Raw genomic sequence first — 18,717 nt, forward strand, 5'->3', positions numbered from 1 at the left:
TTGGCAAATGGACAAATGACTGTTGGCTATTGGCGGTTGGCTGGTTCACTTGGCTTGTTTGACCAGCTGGAATATTTTGTTTGTATTGGCTTTTAAAATTGGCTATTTTAGCAAGTTGTTTATTAAAGTATTTGGTAAATTTAGTTGGTGACTGTTGTCTGTTTATAATTTGTGGGCCAACTAGCCAAAAGCCAACCAAAAAAAGCTACTCATAGCAGCTTTTTCATTTTGGCTTAAAAGCCGGCTTTTTCGTTAAATGAATAGCTAATTATCAAACACTTTTTTTGGTTGTTTGACCACATAAAAAAGCCAAAGGCCAAAAGCTAACCAAAAGGCACCAAAAAGCCATTTACCAAACATGGCTGGAGTCATTTCAATTCGCGAACCATGCTCATTTTTCCTCCCCGGCCTTCAGCTCCTAGTTGCAGAAATGGAAATCATTTTCCAGACGCAGTAAAACACAGAATTCTCAAACGCAAATGAAATCATAACATGCATATTAATCAATATAAACAAGCATAAAAATAAAAACCACTAACAAGTAACAACGATGTAATAGGTATGTATTATTCGTCGAAGCCCACGTACAACATAGAACATTTTCAACTATATAAGCAATTGCATTGTAGAATAGAATAAAATGGGCTGTCCCATTCAAGAAATTACAAATTCATGTATTATTAGCATATTACTTGCAAGCCTTCAACGAATGTTTGATGAATTTCACTTTTATAGAATTGCTCAGTTCTATCAATTTGTCATGTCCATAGATATAAATCGAAGAGTATTTGACAACATTAGTAAGCAACTAAAGAGTATGATGAGATTCATACCTCTATAAACAAGTTTTTCTTTTAATTACAGTATAATTTTAGATCAGTTGTCTTTAAAACCTTGGTACATTATAGAGGACTAACAGCACATGAAGTCTGTACCTAAGATCACTTTTCGAGAGGCAGTAGCCCGTGCCGTTTACTTACATAACATTTTTATTGAGATGTACTAATCTTGATAAAGATCCTTCGGGGATAGGGGATGGGTTAATAACTCTATAACCCTAAAAATTCGTCATTGATAACTAGAAAAATTACTCTACAACTAACAGATTATTTTCCTCTAACCCTTCGCCAATAGTTGGGAACTCTGATGAAATCTTCCACTCCCCATCGACTAAAAACTTGATTTCATACCTATTCACCATGTAAAAGAATTAGCATTACCAAGAATTTGTTTCCTGTTTACTTGCCAGACAAGAATTTAGAATAACAGAACTTCATAGTCGAGATAATAGGTGGGTATGAAACAATGGTAAAAAAAAAGAATCATACCGCCCAGAACGGAGCAACAGGTTCGTGGAAAACTTTGTATATGAACCTGTGTACTCTGGAGATAGGTGTTCTCCTTGACTCCATCCATCAAAACTACCCATGATTTGCACACTCTGAAAACAGGTTATAGTTATAAATGCACTAGCACTCCAGGGTATTGGCAAGCTGAATTTTAGATAGATAAGTAGAAGCAGTTGTGATTAAGATGTGAGTCTAATTAGCAATTGACAACAACGATCAACAAAGCAAGAACAGAAAGCAACCAACAAAAGAAAATAAACAAATAAGGAGACAGAGTTACTGTGGAAAACCCGAGAACCAGGAGAAAAACCCACACTTGCACTATGGAGTTATATTGATGATGAACAATATATAATGGTTTATGAACATTCAATGCTCTCTCTCACTCTCCCAAAACCTATCTTCAACCCTAAGAGTGTTTAAATAAAGTGGATATGAGCATGTCACACAAAGTGGCTGTAAAGCACTTTTTATATTAAGGGTTTAATGAAGCATTAATAAAAGCGGAGATTTGTCACATGTTTTGAAAGTGGACCAACATGTATGCTAGGTAACACACAAGCAACAAGAACCTAAACTCGAATTTGAAATGCTAAACCCACGTGTCACTACTGACATAAACATGTTGCCCCCGACATGGATGTGCCATCTGAGGCATGGACGTGTCATCTTGGGTCCAGCATCCACTAGCTTTGATCTCGCCAGGACAACCCAACATGGACATGCTACTTCAAGGCATGAACATATCCCCTCCTTTAGCTTCTCCTTTAGCTTTTTCAAGCTCACGTACTCACATGCATAGCCTTCGTATGCCTCCATACACACCTTGAACCATCTCCACACACTCCCAAACCTAACAGCGGTAACCAATGCAATGAACTATCTTAAAAATTAAGAGCTTCAACCACATTACCAAGAAAGATTACACAATTAGAAAAGACCTCCATTTAGCATTGTGTCCAACATAATTGGAGATAATAAACGCATGGAATTTGAGTAAGCATTATGATGATTGTAGAAAGGTGATGGCACAACAATGGCAGGTGGTGTTGTGGCCCGAATCACGATACATTTTGCTAATTTAGTCTTGCCACAATTACCAATTTGGATTTAAACAATTAAACTTTTAAGAAAAAATACATAAAATATAAAACTGAATTTTGATAGTCGCCCCCCCCCCCCCCCCCCCCTCTTTTCCCCCTCTCCTTCCGCCCCTAGGCACAATTCATTTTGTTCAAAAACTAAATTTAAGATCAAAACATAAAAACCACAATAAAAAAAAAACAATGAGAATGTAAATTTTGGATGAGCAATGTGATCTCAAACCTTTCAAAGTATGAAAATAAAATTAGCCCCATCTTAAAAAGACACTAAAAAGGGAAACCAGCTGAGTGCAACATAATTTTTCCATTCTTACCTCAGCCATACCAATCCAAAATACTGGCACCTCCCTGGACTGTGCAGCTGCCACATCCTTTATCTGGTCCTGAAACTTCAGTTGAACAGCTGGAAAGGGAGACAACAATATTATGAATTTCTGAAGTTCCTGTTCTTAGTTCTAGAGATGGACAAAGTATCAAGATGTTAAAAGTAACGACTATTTGAAGTTGAAACATTTGTATTTCGAATTGCGTCTCATGATCCCCTCCAACACCCACCCCCCCGGGGTAATTGGCAGATAAAAAATTAAGGGAATGTTAGGTACGGAGTGTACTAACCAAAGACATATCTAATACCTCTCATACAAGAATGATGGTTCCATTTACAACATTATATTACAGGCTTACAGCATAATGAGCGAAATCCTTAAAATAAAAAATAAAAAAAAAACCTCTGTACTACCAACGATAGCTCACCTTCTCACTTCACTATAGGTAGGGAGATGATAGACAGTGGATTAAAGGTATGATATGGCATGAATTGCTACCATGAAAACAGTGGAAAATTTTCAAGCACTACAAGGAACACATCTTCATAAATCCAACATCCAGGAGCAACCCCAAAGAGAATAAAAGGGAAGTGTACCTTCTAACCGTGCAACTAGATGGGAGTGGATGTATCTTCCATTAATCTTCCTTGAACCTTCTGGAATGCCAGCTTTTTCTATTTCATTTGCCAGAGCAACAAGTGCCTGTATATTACATATACAAATGTTTATGGTCACAAAAGCAAAATTATAAAAATAATGTGATAGCAGCTATATTTAAACATCATTTTGTAGAGACGAATAAGAAAAAAATCAAAATTAGCACCTATGAGAATAATTCATGAAAACAACAAGTGCTTGTTTGTTATTGTTTATTGTTTTCAATTTCCAATTTTTTAACTAAACACAAATATATGGAAACCAAAAGTAATTTCCACATTTATGTTGTCAATGATTAGAAGTATGACTAACGTTAAGTTCAAAATACAACTTATATAATATCACCTTCAAAATCTAAAAACCAAAAACTGGAAACTGGTAATGATACCGAATGAGCCAGCTAAAAATATGAATTTCAAATTTCAAATCCAATACATCTGCATAGATCATTTTATAAAGTAAATAGAAAAAGAGAAAAAAGCATATGCATATCCTCTGCCCAATAAGAAAGCATTTTTCAAATAGTACCTGAATTTCTAGTTCCAGGACAGCAAGTTCACTCTTGAAATTAACCAAAGCATCTTCTCTCTCCTGCACCTATAAATCAAAACAGAATCAGCATGAACCCTAAAAAAATTCAACTAAGCAACAGCAACACTCGCTACATTCTGAGGGAAAGAAAGACCTCCACACATTCAGATGGCTAGCTATAGTACTCCTAGAAATTTGGCAAAGATCCAGGACGAGTCATATATGCTCACAAAGAATTTGGTGCAATGTTCCTCCACACCAAAGAAATAATAATCTACATAGTGATTCAAGAGAGAAAAACATAGAATTCATAAATCGCTTAACATATTGCTCTGAAAGACTAGATGATGACAAATATTCCAGAATTTAAGTTACTAAGCTCAAAGCAATAATTCTTTTAACTTTTACTCCGTAACAATTAAGATAATTTCTAAGTCTCAGTCTCCGATCTGGAACAATGTTGTTGTCCATTGTACAGGATTTTAAGAAAAGACACCCAACTTATTCTATTGATTCATTGTTTATGTGGGTACAAGCGTACAACAAATTCATTCATATCTATCAGAAATAATAGAGACCTTATATAAGAGGTTGTGAAAGGGTGCACCATAATAAAGAAAATTGCTTGTTGACGTCCTGGATTTTGTTCACAAAGATTTAGTCACAATAGAATCAGTTTGTGTTGAATCAAATGCTCATAATTTATTAGATTGTGGAGCTGTTCGCAAAAGAATTTATTTTCTTAGAATAAAGCTTTCGCATTAAAAAGCATTTGGTTCCCACCCTAATTTACTTCTATTTCACACATTGGTTTGTAAAAGAGAGAGTAATCTTCCTAGCTTGAAATTAAGTTTACCAAGGGTAGAAAAGATTGTCTCCATTTGGCAAAGTAATGTCATATCTTCCATGATTCTACTGATCTACTCCATTGCTTAATAAACTACTTCTCTTCTCCCCTACATGGCTTCCACCCCATCTTCCCTTTTCCCTTCATCGTTGGCAAGTAGCGAAATAGAAATTCAAAAACTGCTTGATGTCGACATAGGTAATATCTGTAAACAGTGAGTTTCTGTATAATAAAATTTCCTCCGAACCAAATCCAGCCTATAGTAGACCTAAGTCCATCTATACATCTCATCAACCACTCTATAAAAAAGGTAGCAGGACACCGTAGAGCATACAACTTTCCTCCAATCCATAAACTATATCAAACACTCTCAGATCAACAACTACCTCACACTCCTCAGGACAATCTCCTCTCTAATGTCATTCCTAAATATACAAGATTAGTGTCTATTACGACTTTACTAATTCCCCAATAATCTAGTTTCCAAACATATATTACAGCTAGGGTGGGTATATAAATGTTATAAAAGAGGCTTGACAAAAACAATACTCACAGAAAAGTCTATTTTGAAATAATCATGAAGCACGTTGGAATGTATTTGACAAGCCAACATTATAACCCCGGAATTCACATCATTCGTATTTCATAGTATGCACATCTGAAGTTATACACTTTAGGTCCTCTAAATATGTGCTTTTAGCTTTAGGAATAAATTTTATAAAACTAATACTTTCTCCGGTTTTTATTTATTGCAACATGAGTGATTTCACGCTTGCAAACGCATTACTTTGGCTATTAATATCTTTAATTATACTGTTGTAAAAATTATAAAAAGTTAATATTTGACAAATAGATTTTGTGATGAATCTAACTAGATCTCACATGACTACATTTTACCTTACGGTTAAATCACAAAAATGGTAAAAGAAGATTATGTTAATAGTGTCAAATTCTTCATGGTGCAATAAAAGAAAAACAGAGGAAGTAGTTAACTTTACTTCATTTACAAATGCTTTCAAATAATTAATCATTTGGAACATATAGAAATTTAATCACCATAATGATGTCTATGAAACAACAAGAACTATATTGCTACAACATAGTTTGGAAATAGTAATTAAAGGAGTGAAGATAAATCAATCGAAGTGAAAACCTGCCGTTTCAGAAAGCGGTTGTGTTGATTGGCTTCACTCAACTTTTTAACCAGTTTTGATCTCTCAGAATCAGCAAGCAATGACTTCAGCTGCAAATATATACAAAAAATATGAATAAAAAAAATGTTATATGCACTCTTTTGGCTGTTTGACCACAATATCTGTTAATCAATAATTAGACAAATTAGCAGCGTGAAACCTAGAAACTTCAATAATCCCTTAGGTTTTTTACACCTTGATCTAGATGACCACTATAAATTTAATAAACAACTCCCTCCACCACCAAATAAAAATCTCATTTTCCTTTTGCAAATGTTTCAAGGAAGGAGAATTAAAAAGGTAATAAAAAATAAAAAGAAAATAAAAAATGTTGAGTTTAATTGATCAAAAGTAAATAAAAAAAATGTTGAGGTTGGTTGATTAAAGGTGAAGTGAGACTTATATTTAGGAACAAGGTTTTTGGGCAAAAAATGAGGCATTTATTTGGGGGTGGAGAGAATATTTGATGTTATTTTGGGTCCTTGTTCCTCATGTGCATAATTATTTGTTTAGGTCTTTATAGAATCCCCCCCCCCCCGGGGAAGTAAACGGAATTGAATTGAAGCATTGAATTATATACATAGTAACTTTATTTTAGAAAGCAACACACATGAATAACACATAAGATTTACTTAAGGAAAATTCCCAAACTTGAAAGAATACAATAAAAGATTTAATATTCATCTACCAATTCACTTTTTGACTTTCTATTATGCAAATTTTCCCCATTATACTCCCTCCATCCCACAAAACCTTACTCATTGTTTTTTGGGCACATAGATCTAGGAAAGATGTATATGATGGAACTTTGTTGAGAAAAAGTACAGATTCCAAATTACATTCGTGGGTATTCTTAGTATATATATGAATGGTGGGTAATTAGATCAATAACCAATCCAAATAAGAAATTGGGTAAGGTAATTGTTACAAACAAATGTTTGTGGGACGAAGGAAGTACATTATATAGTTACTTTACAATGGTCCAACTTTTGTGTCAGCAAAGATTGTAAGTTTTATAAATGTAGTCTAGCCAACATAATCTTACATATATAATCAACTTAACACATTAAATAACACGAGTAGTATTAAATTTTGTTATCACAGCGACAATGTTTTTTTTCCCCTTTTTCTATGCACCCTGACAATATTCAAAGCTTACCTCATTGCTACTAGGTGGCTTAGCAAGTCTCTCTTTGGCAGGATCTGCAGAAACTGTTTCATCATCATGGTATCCTGAAGATCCTGATGAGGACTGCTCTTTCAAGCCAACTGGTGTAGAATAAGTCCGCCACATGCTGTGAAGGGGTGAATGTTTCTCACTCGTAATTTGATGAACAAGGGTAAAGTTGTGAAAACGAGCTCCTAAGGTTTTGGATGCCACATTACAGCGAACACGATAAAAATTGTTCAAATTTGATTTAACTTTATTCCGGGATAGGCACAGCAGTGGCTCATCTGGGCAATACCTAATTTGCATGTGTAAGTAGAAAAATTACAAACTTTTTGATTGTGAAGAGAAACAGAAAAGAGTTAAGAGACCTCAGCAGCACCAATCATCAACATTTCAAAACTATCAAAGTTTTTCCTTTTCCTAACACGTTTTCTTCTTTCTGCCAAAGCTAAAATTTGATATCCAAACAGGAAATTCAAACAAAAAACTGACGCACTTTCTAGATAGATAAAGTTTTTAGTTGAATCAATAGATTTCAAAGATCACATCAAACATTTCTGATCAGCCCCATTTTCAGCCACAGGGTCAAGTATATTGATAGCACATAGACTAAAGGAGAAAGCTACCACTCCAAGCTAAAAGAGATCAGGCTACTAGCTATATTGCCTAAATATTAGGCCAAAAGACGAAGACAGAGTTTAATATATTACAAGGCTGATCAAAATATTGTGCACGGCTTTTGTTTTAAATATACCTTAATATCATTAGTATTAAAGTTCAAACATGGTGATTATTTATGTCATTTAGATATTGGCTCACAAGCCTGATTAGGGATAAGGCAGCGAAAACTAGATACCCCAAACCTGTTAACAAGCCAGCTGAATTCTCAATTCTTATTGTACATACTATTGTTTGCTAATTAAAGAGTTTCAGAATCAATTTGTGCAGAAAATTGGAGATTATTGGGCAAAGTTTTCTCCACTAGCTATATAGCACGCATCATCATCACCTTCAATTGTCGTTTTAAATTATATTTATAAAGCATAGCTCAACATCCCCAAACTTCTTAGTTATTCAGGCACTTAATTGTGAGCCTAAAACCCCAAACTCCAACACTAGATAGGGCCAAAGCCTAGACCTTAACTAAAACGTACGAGAATCCTGAGCAAGGTCCAAACTCATATATCTATTTTCTCCTTCTAGAAGTATCTTAACATAAGCAAGGCAATGCCTGCCGATTAACTACTTAAAGTCACACATCACTTCAAAGTTCAAACCATAATAAACCTTACTAACTACTTTACATTACAGAGATACTAAATAATTATACCCTACCACCCAAATGAATAGATTGGTCTGCTTATAAAATTTATATCAAAATTAAGAATAGACAATTACAATACTACAAACTACTGCCAAAACAATTATATCATCAATTTGATTAAAAATATAACTAGTTCTTCAATATAGAAAAGAACATTTTCCCAAAAAGCAAAATTAAGCTTAGACAAATACAACACTATTGCCAAAACAATTTAGCATCAGTTTGATTATAAATATAAGTAGTTCTTCAATATATAAAAGAAAAATTTCCCAAAAAACAGGTTGAAAAAAAAAAATCAAATTTACCTCACAATACCAATGGTGTGGCACCCCATGAAGTCCTAAAAACTGATTAATCAAAATTAAGGGGAAAAAACAATATCAGTTGCCAAATTAGTTGGTATACTTAATTAATAATGCAATTAGAAACTACTATTGTGAGTAGTTTGTGCAAGAGAAAGATACCTGATGATTACAGAGCAGAAATAGAGAGAAAAAAAGGGTAAAGAAGAAATTGAATCAGATTTTACGATGAGTGTGAGAATGAGAGTGTGAGAGTGAGAGATGACGAAGCAAGAGCCGTGAATTAAAAACGTGAAACACCCTCTAGCAAAGGGTCCCGCGCGTTGCCTCGTAATGTTATATGATAGCCGTGCGTGGCACGGTTTATTTATAAATCAAACTAGATGGAAGTCTCTCGATGCACAGTTTTTTCATCTAAAATTTTTAATTATTTAATTTATTATATTTAATAATTTTAGATAAAATTACAAAAGTTTAATATTTATTTTTTTTACTATAATTTATAATGAATTTATTAAATATAAATAAATTTTAAATATGATACTTTTCCGTTATATAAAATCTTTAATGTGAAATGATAAATTTTTAATAATTTAATTTCTAAATCATTATTCATTGTTTTATCATATCTTTTATTTCAATATAATCACCAACCTTGTCTGCGACCAACCTACTACATCAATGGATAAATTGAACCGTGAAATGTTAGTCAAACTGAAATTGATATAAATTAAATATTTTCATTTATATAAAATAAATCAATATATTTACCAATAAATGTAAAATTGTTGCAATATAAAATCAAATCTATGCATTGGAATTTTTTCACCATCTCCAAAAATAACCAAAGTCATCCATATATTAAGTATAAAACATCTAATCGTATGCCATTACATAAACAAATAATCATTAAGTATCCTAAATAAATACAATGTAACTAATAACTACAAATATAAATTTAAACATAAGATTTTAAAAATTACCCGGACATTGATGACCTAAAACTAACACAATATTACTAACACAAAATTCGCTTGAAGGGGTTTTGTATTGATACGAAATTTTATTTGTGTCGTATGATATGTTAGATCTGCATGTAAAAAAACATTTAGTAAATAAAACATAAACATATAATCGTTGAGTATCCCAAATTAATACAATGTAAGTAATAATTAGAAATACTAATTTAAACATAGGATTTTAAAAATTAAGCTAAAAATTACCCGGCCATGACAAAAAATTAATACAAAATTACTAACACAAAATTCGTTTGATGGGGTTTTTTGATGATACGAAATTTTGTTTGTGTCGTATGACGTGTCAATTTATAATGGTAGGTATCACAAATTTTAATTTAATTATAATTAACGAACAATTTGTAATTCTTATCATAAATACTATCAAAATTTAACTTATAATGATAGGTATCAAACTTTATTATAAGCGTTTATCATTTAAATATTTCTTAGTATATTTTTCTTGGATTTCTTATACTCGTAATATTGAATTAATAAATTTATCTTTTTCTATATTTTTACTTTTACTCAAAAAAAAAAATATTTTTAGTTTATTTTTTTCATTAAAATAATTTTATTCGTGGATTATAATGTACGTGGCATTAAAATTTAAGATATATCAAATCTAATTTGTTACTTTTATCTAGGTGGCGACATAATTTTTTAATTCAAAAATAAAATACAAATCTTTCTTCTTATTGGTCGAAATAAGTATATTTCTTACGTGGCGCTCCGAATGCTCTCCAAAAATGCCTACTTTATTTATATATATATATTAGATTATTAATTCGTAGAAAAAAAAACAAAGATAATTTAATTAGTAATAAAGGGCTCATTTTCTAATGGTCGATACAAAAATAAAGTATTGCAATTCAAATAGTATTTTATGTTAGGAAAAATTAGAAATAATGATCCCAACTTTCATGAATTTTGCTAGAATAATCCCAACTTTAGATTATTGTGGAATAATCCGAACTTTGGGGGTAGTTCTTTTTTTTTAATCCCACTTAACTGGGTATCGGCTACGTAAGTCAACATGACCCTTTGAAGTCAAGAAGACCCTTTTGTTGACTTGAGAGCTTCATTTCACTTCCAAAGTTAATGCTGACGTGTTTTCTCAACCACCCCTTTGCTTCAACATTAAACCCTGCCATTACTTCTCTGTGAAAGACACTTAAAATTCGTATGCTCCACCATAATTGAACACAACCACTTATAAATTGTTCTTGAATGCAAATCGCCATTTCTGGAAAGCTTAGAAATTGAAGAGCAGAGGAAGGACCACACGAAGGAGGGTGTTAGAGATTAGTACCAAAACAGTAAGTAAGCAAGCTGACTAGAGATAGAAAGGAGAGCTAAGGGGGATAATTGTATTATCAAACTGATTGTTCAACAATACAGTGCCCTCATTCGAGAGGAAGGTGCTCTCCAATAACAAACCTCTCAATTAATTCTTTCATACATTCCCCTTAACCAAAACCCCTATTAATACCCAATATTAAGCAAGCTAACAAACTCCAGCTCAGCTAACACAAGGAATCTAGATAACAAACTTAGTAACAAACTTATTCCTAAATTACTACTTTACCCTCTCCCCAAAACTGATTTCTTACAAACTGTTTCCATGAATCAAGTATTATTTTTGGGCCTTCTTGCATATGTGAAGTGAATACTAGGATTGGGTTGATCCCTTGCAAAGGACACACTAGAGCACAGTTCAGGTAACCCTAGATCCTTGTGAATTTCTTTATTTTTTGTTGTTTAGTTGGGATTTGTTTCTGGATTTTGACCTAAAAGATATGATTTTGTGTGTTTATGTCGAGAATGTGTTTGATGTTTGTGTGATTGGTCGGGATTTGTTCATGATTAACTGGGTTTAGCGATAAACCACTAATTGAGTTGAATTATGTTTGGATTTGTTTGTTTGTTAGATATTGAGTAATTTTGTTTAGATTGTTGTGTTTGTTGCTTTGTGATGAATTATTAGGCTGAAATGAGTGCGGTTTTCCAAAAAAAATCAATTTGAAATTCTCGCATGGAGGGATTTTTAAGATCCTTGATAATGGTGAAATGGTATATGAGGGAGGTAGAGGTAGGACAAAGTCAGTGGACCCTAATGAATTATCTTATTTTGACCTTATGGAGTTGGGGAAAGAATGTTATAAGGGTAAGGCAGTTGAGGGTCTTTTCTATTTGATTCCTAGACTTAGTATTAGTAATGGGTTGAGGAGAATTAATACTGATAATGATGCAGTTGAGTTGGCAGCATTAGGGAAGAAGTTTAGGGGTGTTGAGTTGTATGTCTTGCATGCTGAAGAGGAGCCAGAACTTGACCCACAAGAGCCAGAAATTGAGCTAACACATTTTCAACCCTTGTTAACACAAGCATCTCAAAGTACTCCTCAATCTTCTAAACCACAGTTGATCAAACCAAAAAGGGGCCCATAACCTAAAATTCTTTTGACTAAAGTGAGGTCAAGTCCTAGGAAGATACAAACCACTCAACCACAATTAATTTCAAAAGGTGATTCCACACCTAAAAAAAGAGCATCTTCCACCTCACTCCAAATTAAAGATGTTGCTATTACTCCTGCACCCACTTCTTATCTTTCTGGCCCGGATCTAAAAACTGTGAAGCCTGCTACCTCACAAAAATCCCCCCAGAAAACCACTTCTTCCCCTCCTAAACACAAACCCTCCTCACAGTAGGAACCTACTGAGGATCCTGATTTTGATTGGTTTGATGATAGGCCTAACAGTCTAATCCCTATAAATGACCTTATTCCATATTACAGTGATGACATTGATGAGCAAGACCTTGCTTATGATTCTAGGGTAGACAAAGGGAAAGGAGTAGTTGTTGGGAGTTCAAAAGTACGGATAGGAGTATTTGGTGAAGTATACACTGATGTTGACACTAAGGATGATGAGTATGAAGTTGATGTAGTTGAAGAGGTGGATTTGGAGAAGCTAGATCTAGAGTTAGAGGATGAGTTTGATGAAGCTTTGTTGCAAGAGGATTTGGAACAATTATTTAGTGGAGCTTGCTGAACAAAAGCAGAGAGAAGCTACTCAGGGAAAGGTTGCAGATGAAGAAGTTGCAGACACTGAAACTGAACAAGGGCCCCAACTCTGAGTGAATTTATGAACAGTGAAGATGAAGTTGTATCACCAACTGGTAGTGAAGATGAGGGTGATTATGTTAGAAGGAAGAGGAGAGAAACTCTGTTGGTGAGTCCAGATTATGATTTTTCTCAGTTCCAATGGAAAGTTGGATTAAGGTTTGCAAGGAGGGAAGACTACAAAGTATGCTGTAGTACAGGGGAAAAAATATAACCTTCACTGTTGGCAACAAATATAGGCAGCAGAGGTTACGAGTGAAGTGCATTGGTGATTGTCCTTTTTACATATATGCATCTTGGCTAGGGCTGAGCAAAAATATCCGAAAAACCGAAAACCTGTACCGTAACCGTTCCGAATAATTGGGTACTCGAACCGTTTAAAGAATTCGGGACGGATAATCGAACCGATAAGAAATTAACGGGTCGGGTATCGGGTACCCGTTAAGACAGTTTCGGGTACCCGAATTACCCGAATATTTAAAAATGCTAAATAAAAGTATGAAACCCGTGTTTTGTTAAAAAAAAAAAGGATAACCCTACTTCTCGTTCTTTTTTTCTCATTTCTGATTTCTCACTCAGCCTCCATCCCACTTTCTCTCTCCTCTTCCTCTTCCTCCTCCCTTCTTCCTTACTCACCCACTCATTTATCAAATTTCTGGGCGACATTCTGGGCAGCGAAATTCAGCAACAGCCTAGAAGAAAACTAGCAACAACGAACTCAAGGGAAGCTGAACTCGGCGACGGAGGAACCGAGGTGGTTGTAGCTCTCGGTTTGCTACGAAACAAGCTGGAATTTCGTTGAGTTGAAAGCCGTACTTTGGGGGAAAGTTTCTGGGCTGGTTTTAGTTAAAGTAAATCTGCAAGAATAATAGGTTGAACTGAAATACATCGCAAGGAGTAGTTTCAAGTATTATTGGATTCATTTACTTGTTACATTTATTTTCTTACTTTCTCTGTTAAACCCCATTTATTTTCAGTTTTCATTAATGTCAGATTAAGGAGTAATTTGTTTAATTTTGTGAGATATGATGAATAATTTTTTGTCCGTGTTTCTGAATTTAATACCAATTAACCAACTCTGATCTCAATTTTTTTAAATTAAATTTCTTAATTTTATTGCGCTCAATGATTTTTCAGCCTTTGTTAATATTATTGGTTCGGTTCGGGTACCCGTATTTTCGGGTATCCGAATTTACGGGTACCCGTTCCTTATCGGATCGGTTTCGGTTATTGGTTTTGTCCTTATTGGTTATCGGGTACCCGAACCGATAACGTTATCGGTACGGGTACCCGTCCCATGCTCTCCCCTAATCTTGGCATTCTAGAAAGGCTTTTTTTTATAGTTAAAAGGGTTTGTGGTCATCATACTTGCGATAGAATTATGAAAAGGGACAGGCAAATGAAATCCATTTGGGTTGCACAATAATTTCTTGATGTGTTCAAAACCAGACCATATTGGCCTGCTAAATAAATAGTTTATTGCATTAGAAGAGCATACAAGGTCATAATTACTAGAGAGTTTGCATATAGAGTGAAATATGCAGCTCACAAGCTGTTACATCACTCAATGCATGAGCATTACCAGAAAGTAGGAGGGTATTTGGCCTCTCTGGAGAGATGCAGCCCTGGTAGTCACTCTAAGTTAGTGATTGTCATACACAAACAACCCCCACCAGTATTTTAAAGGTTGTTTATTTGCTTTGAGGGTTGGCTAAAGGATGGATACAAGGATGTAGAAAAGTGTTAGCTGTTGATGCATGTTTCCTCAAGACCTTTTTAGGTGGACAGCTCCTATGTGCTGTTGGCAAGGACTCGAATGATCATATGTTCCCTATGGCTTGGGCTGTAACTAAGAGGGAGAATAACTTAAGTTGGGAATGGTTTTTCAAGCACCTGCAATCATGTTTGGAGCTTGGTGATGGTGAAGGAGTAGCAATCATTAGTGATGAGCATCGAGTAAAGTAATGCAATTGAAGTTGCTTTGTACCATTTCTATGGTTGTTGTTTTATTGTTTTATTGTTTGTATGCAGGCTATCTTGAATGGTGTGTTTTCTGTTCTGCCTCTTGCATAACATAGACACTGTGCCAGGCATGTCTATGCAAACTGGTCCAAGACGTAGAGAGGAGATGAATTTAAACTCCAATTTTGGAAGATTGCAAAATCATACAACATGGCAGACTATGATGATGCACTTGCTGAGCTGACTGAGATCAATGTTGAAGTTGCACAAGCATTCAAAGCTTACAACCCATCTCTGTTTTGCAGAGCATTCCTGAGCACAGCCATCAAGACAGATGCAATAACCAATAATATAGTTGAAACATTTAATGTCTATATTATAAATGCAAGGACAAAGCATCTCTTGTACATGCTTTAGGATATCAGAATAAGATTGATGCAAAGATTGGTTCAGAAGAGGCAGTTAATGGAGAAGTGCACATCTGTCCCGTGCCCAAGGATTCAGAGTAAGCTCAATCAAGAGAAAGACAAAGCTGCTTTGTGTGAGGTGATCCCATCAATAATTAAATTGTTTAATGTCACATGTTGCTTAGATTAACTTGTTGTGGATTTGGAGGCAATGAGTTGTACCTACAGGAAGTGGGATATGCTAGGCATCCCCTGCTGCCATGCAATTACATGCATCTTCTTCCTCAACAGAGAAGCAGAAGATTTGTTCACCAATGTTACACCAAGGAAAATTACATGAAATCATATGCAGGAGGTATTTAACAAAGGCATTAAGTTCTTTATTTGTTAATTGCTCAACCTAATTTGCTATCTTATGATTGTTTAATGTTGTATGTATCAAGCTCAATTCCTCCTTTAGTTGGTGAAAGGTATTGGCCTAAGGTGAACTACCCCTTGCAGCCACCAGCCATAAAAATTGGACCAGGGAGGCCAAGAAAGAAGAGGGTGAAGGACCCCTATGGGAACCCAAAGAAACCTGGTGTGTTGACCAAAACTGGTGTAGAGATGACTTGCTCATTGTGTAATGTGAAAGGCCACAACAAAGAAGATGTCCTAAAAAGGGCAAAATTATGACATCTGAACCTCCTGCTAAAAGGTCTAGAGGGAGACCTAGAGCTGATGGTCAGCCATCTCACCAAAACCAAACTTCTGAGACTCACCAACCCCAACATCAGACAGCTGCTCCACACCATTCAGTGACTGCACAATGTACTTAGCTTAGGAAAGGTGGGAGAGCTATAAAAGGAGGAAGAGGGTCCAAAGGTGATCAATCTGATGCAGGGAGAGGCCAATCTCACCATGCTATTGCTGCAGGTGGTGAATCTGATGGTGGTAAAGGCCAAGGAAGGGGTGACAGAGGTAGGGGGAGCAGAGGTAGGGGTAGGGAAAGACAACATGTTCTAAGGGCAGTTGGAGTGCTCTTTGTAGAGGATGGTTCTGCAATAACCAATGTATGTGTTGTGTGTTGTGTGATTGAGTCACTATTGTAACTTTGTGTTGTGATTTGACCCTGTACTTTGCATTTTTCATGTCACAGGTCACTAGGGGAGCTCCAACCCATAAGAGCAGAAGTAGAGGTGATAGGACTATGTCAGTGAATCAAGGAGCTTTGAATTACCTGATTATGCGAAGCCAATAAAGTCAGCAGTCAACTTTGAACCAGTAGACTCAGTAGAACTTAGGCTGTATATGTGAAGCTTTTTTTTTTTTTTTTTTTGTGCAGAAACTATTCTAGAATATCATCAATAGCAATTAGGGTGTTTTTATGCCGCTTCTGTTGGTTTTTGGAATTGTATTAAACAAACAAGTCAGATGTTATGTGGGTGTGTGTTTTTTCAAACCATCATATGTAATTATGGCGTGGTTAACTTGTTGATGCCAAGGAAATGGCATGGTTTATCATGTAGTGTGCTTTGCTACTTTTATGATTTTTTAAGTCAATTATTACAAACTTTTGAACCTAAACCTTAAAAGGATTTCATTTCATACTGTTAATTGGGTACATGATCTTCATTACAAAAAATAACATCATACTCCTACTTCAAATACACAATCACCAATGCCAACTAAAATACAAAGAAAAATCAGAGTCCTCGAGAAATTTGTCTCAGCACTTGTACAGTGCATAAGCTCACTCAGTTGGCTAACTTCCCTTGTCAATTCTTTCACTTCTTCCTCCAATTTCTCTTTCCTTCCTTGCAATTTCTTCACCTTTTCTTCCAACAATGTCTTCTAAAACTCCATCTCTGCTATAGTGGTATCCTTCTCAAATATTTGAAATCGCAACTCATCCTCATTGCTTGCTTCAATCCACTTCATGAAATTGCAATTTGTATTCTGCACACCTCCCCACACCACATCCTAATTAACGGATATTAAATGAAACCCTAATTATGAAGTATAGAAAAACTATAATTAACTCAATTAACAACAAATTAAGATACTGTAACTACAAACAATTACAGTTACTCAACATACCGACCATTTAGGACATCCATAAAACTTTGAACCAATGTTATGCCCCTTCTTCACAGTTCGCACCACCGCATCCAACCCATAACTACACTTCATTGTTGAATAACAAACTCCCCCCCCCCCTTGAGTTTGCAGACGAATCGCAAGAGCCACCTTGAAATGACCTACTGCTAGCCATGATGATTAACCACCAGAGAAATTGATTAGCAATTTAGGGTGATTAGCAAAGGGAACATGGGAAGAGAAGGGAAAAGAAGATAAAGGAGGAAATAAGAATTGTAATGGTAACATAAGGTGGGAGGGTCTTTAATAAAGGGAAAGAAAAAAAAGTAAAAAAATGAAATAAAATAAAATAAAAAACCAAAACCCTATGCCACGTAGGATTGTGACTGGCATTAGAAGGTAAGGTGACCAGTAGGGATTGAAGAAAAAAAACTACCCCCAAAGTTCGGGTTATTCCAGAATAATTCAAAGTTGGGATTATTCTAGCAAAATTCATGAAAGTTGGGATTATTTTCTAATTTTTCCTTTATGTTATTTTCATTTCTTTTAATTTTTATAATATTATTTTTTAATTGAAATATATATGAATAATGCTCTGACAAGCGCACATTAGGGCGCGCTTTAAGGCATATAAATGGGTGATTTTGGATGTATTTAGGCCCGTTTTGGTCGTTTATTGCCTTGTTACACTCGTTTCCTTCATATTACGTGCTTCACGGGTTTCGGTCTGTTTTTGGTGTGTTAACAGGTATAGTTGACCAAGTTATGTCGAGTCCCGAACCATTGGTGCGTAATCAGGCTATTATCGATCCTAGTCCACCAAGCTAAGGCTTTGCTGCGGTTCTCAAGGCCTTGAAAGGCAAGTTAAGTAGCAGGCAAGGCAGAACAGTTCACAAATATGACACCTGTTCACTATTTTGCTCACAACCTTCAGTATACAAATGATAATGGAGTGATTCTAATTGCATTGGAAAGTAGACTTGAAGAGCTTTCCAACGATATATTGCACGCCTCAAACGGAGCTCTGGATAAGAAGTTGTGACTGTTTTAAGAAGACCAAAGTGTCTGCAACCTTCCTGCCTATGCTGCACGGCCGTGCCACTTTTAGCACGGCCGTGCCAGGCATTAGCACGGCCGTGCCAGGCATTAGCACGGCCGTGCCAAGCCAATTTCCATGCCCGTGCCAGTGCCAGATTCAGCACGGTCGTGCCAGATTCAGCACGGCCGTGCCAGGCACTAGCACGGCCGTGCCAAATTCAGCACGGCCGTGCCATAATTGAAGATATTGCGGATCAGCTACTGCCATGCTTGCACGGCCGTGCCACTTC

General features: G+C 35.5%; 1 protein-coding gene and 1 long non-coding RNA gene across 2 annotated transcripts; one reads left to right on the plus strand and one right to left on the minus strand.

Annotated features, from left to right (window-relative positions):
* Positions 1-801: 801 nt before the first annotated feature.
* Positions 802-9,091, minus strand: LOC110735124 (protein PTST, chloroplastic-like). Its single transcript, XM_021915275.1, has 9 exons — positions 8,966-9,091; positions 8,807-8,848; positions 7,166-7,472; positions 5,967-6,056; positions 3,964-4,032; positions 3,375-3,480; positions 2,767-2,855; positions 1,329-1,441; positions 802-1,190 (listed from the first exon to the last, which is right to left on the minus strand). The coding sequence occupies exons 2-9, from the start codon at positions 8,833-8,835 to the stop codon at positions 1,088-1,090; spliced, it is 906 nt and encodes a 301-aa protein (XP_021770967.1). The 5' UTR covers positions 8,836-8,848; positions 8,966-9,091; the 3' UTR covers positions 802-1,087.
* A 1,904-nt stretch (positions 9,092-10,995) lies between these two features.
* Positions 10,996-17,158, plus strand: LOC110735125. The gene is made up of 3 exons (XR_002514011.1): positions 10,996-15,665; positions 15,754-16,362; positions 16,449-17,158. It is a non-coding gene; the product is annotated as an uncharacterized LOC110735125 (long non-coding RNA).
* Positions 17,159-18,717: the final 1,559 nt, after the last annotated feature.

Source organism: Chenopodium quinoa, unplaced genomic scaffold (assembly GCF_001683475.1).
Source record: "Chenopodium quinoa cultivar QQ74 unplaced genomic scaffold, ASM168347v1, whole genome shotgun sequence".
Lineage (NCBI taxonomy): Eukaryota > Viridiplantae > Streptophyta > Magnoliopsida > Caryophyllales > Amaranthaceae > Chenopodium > Chenopodium quinoa.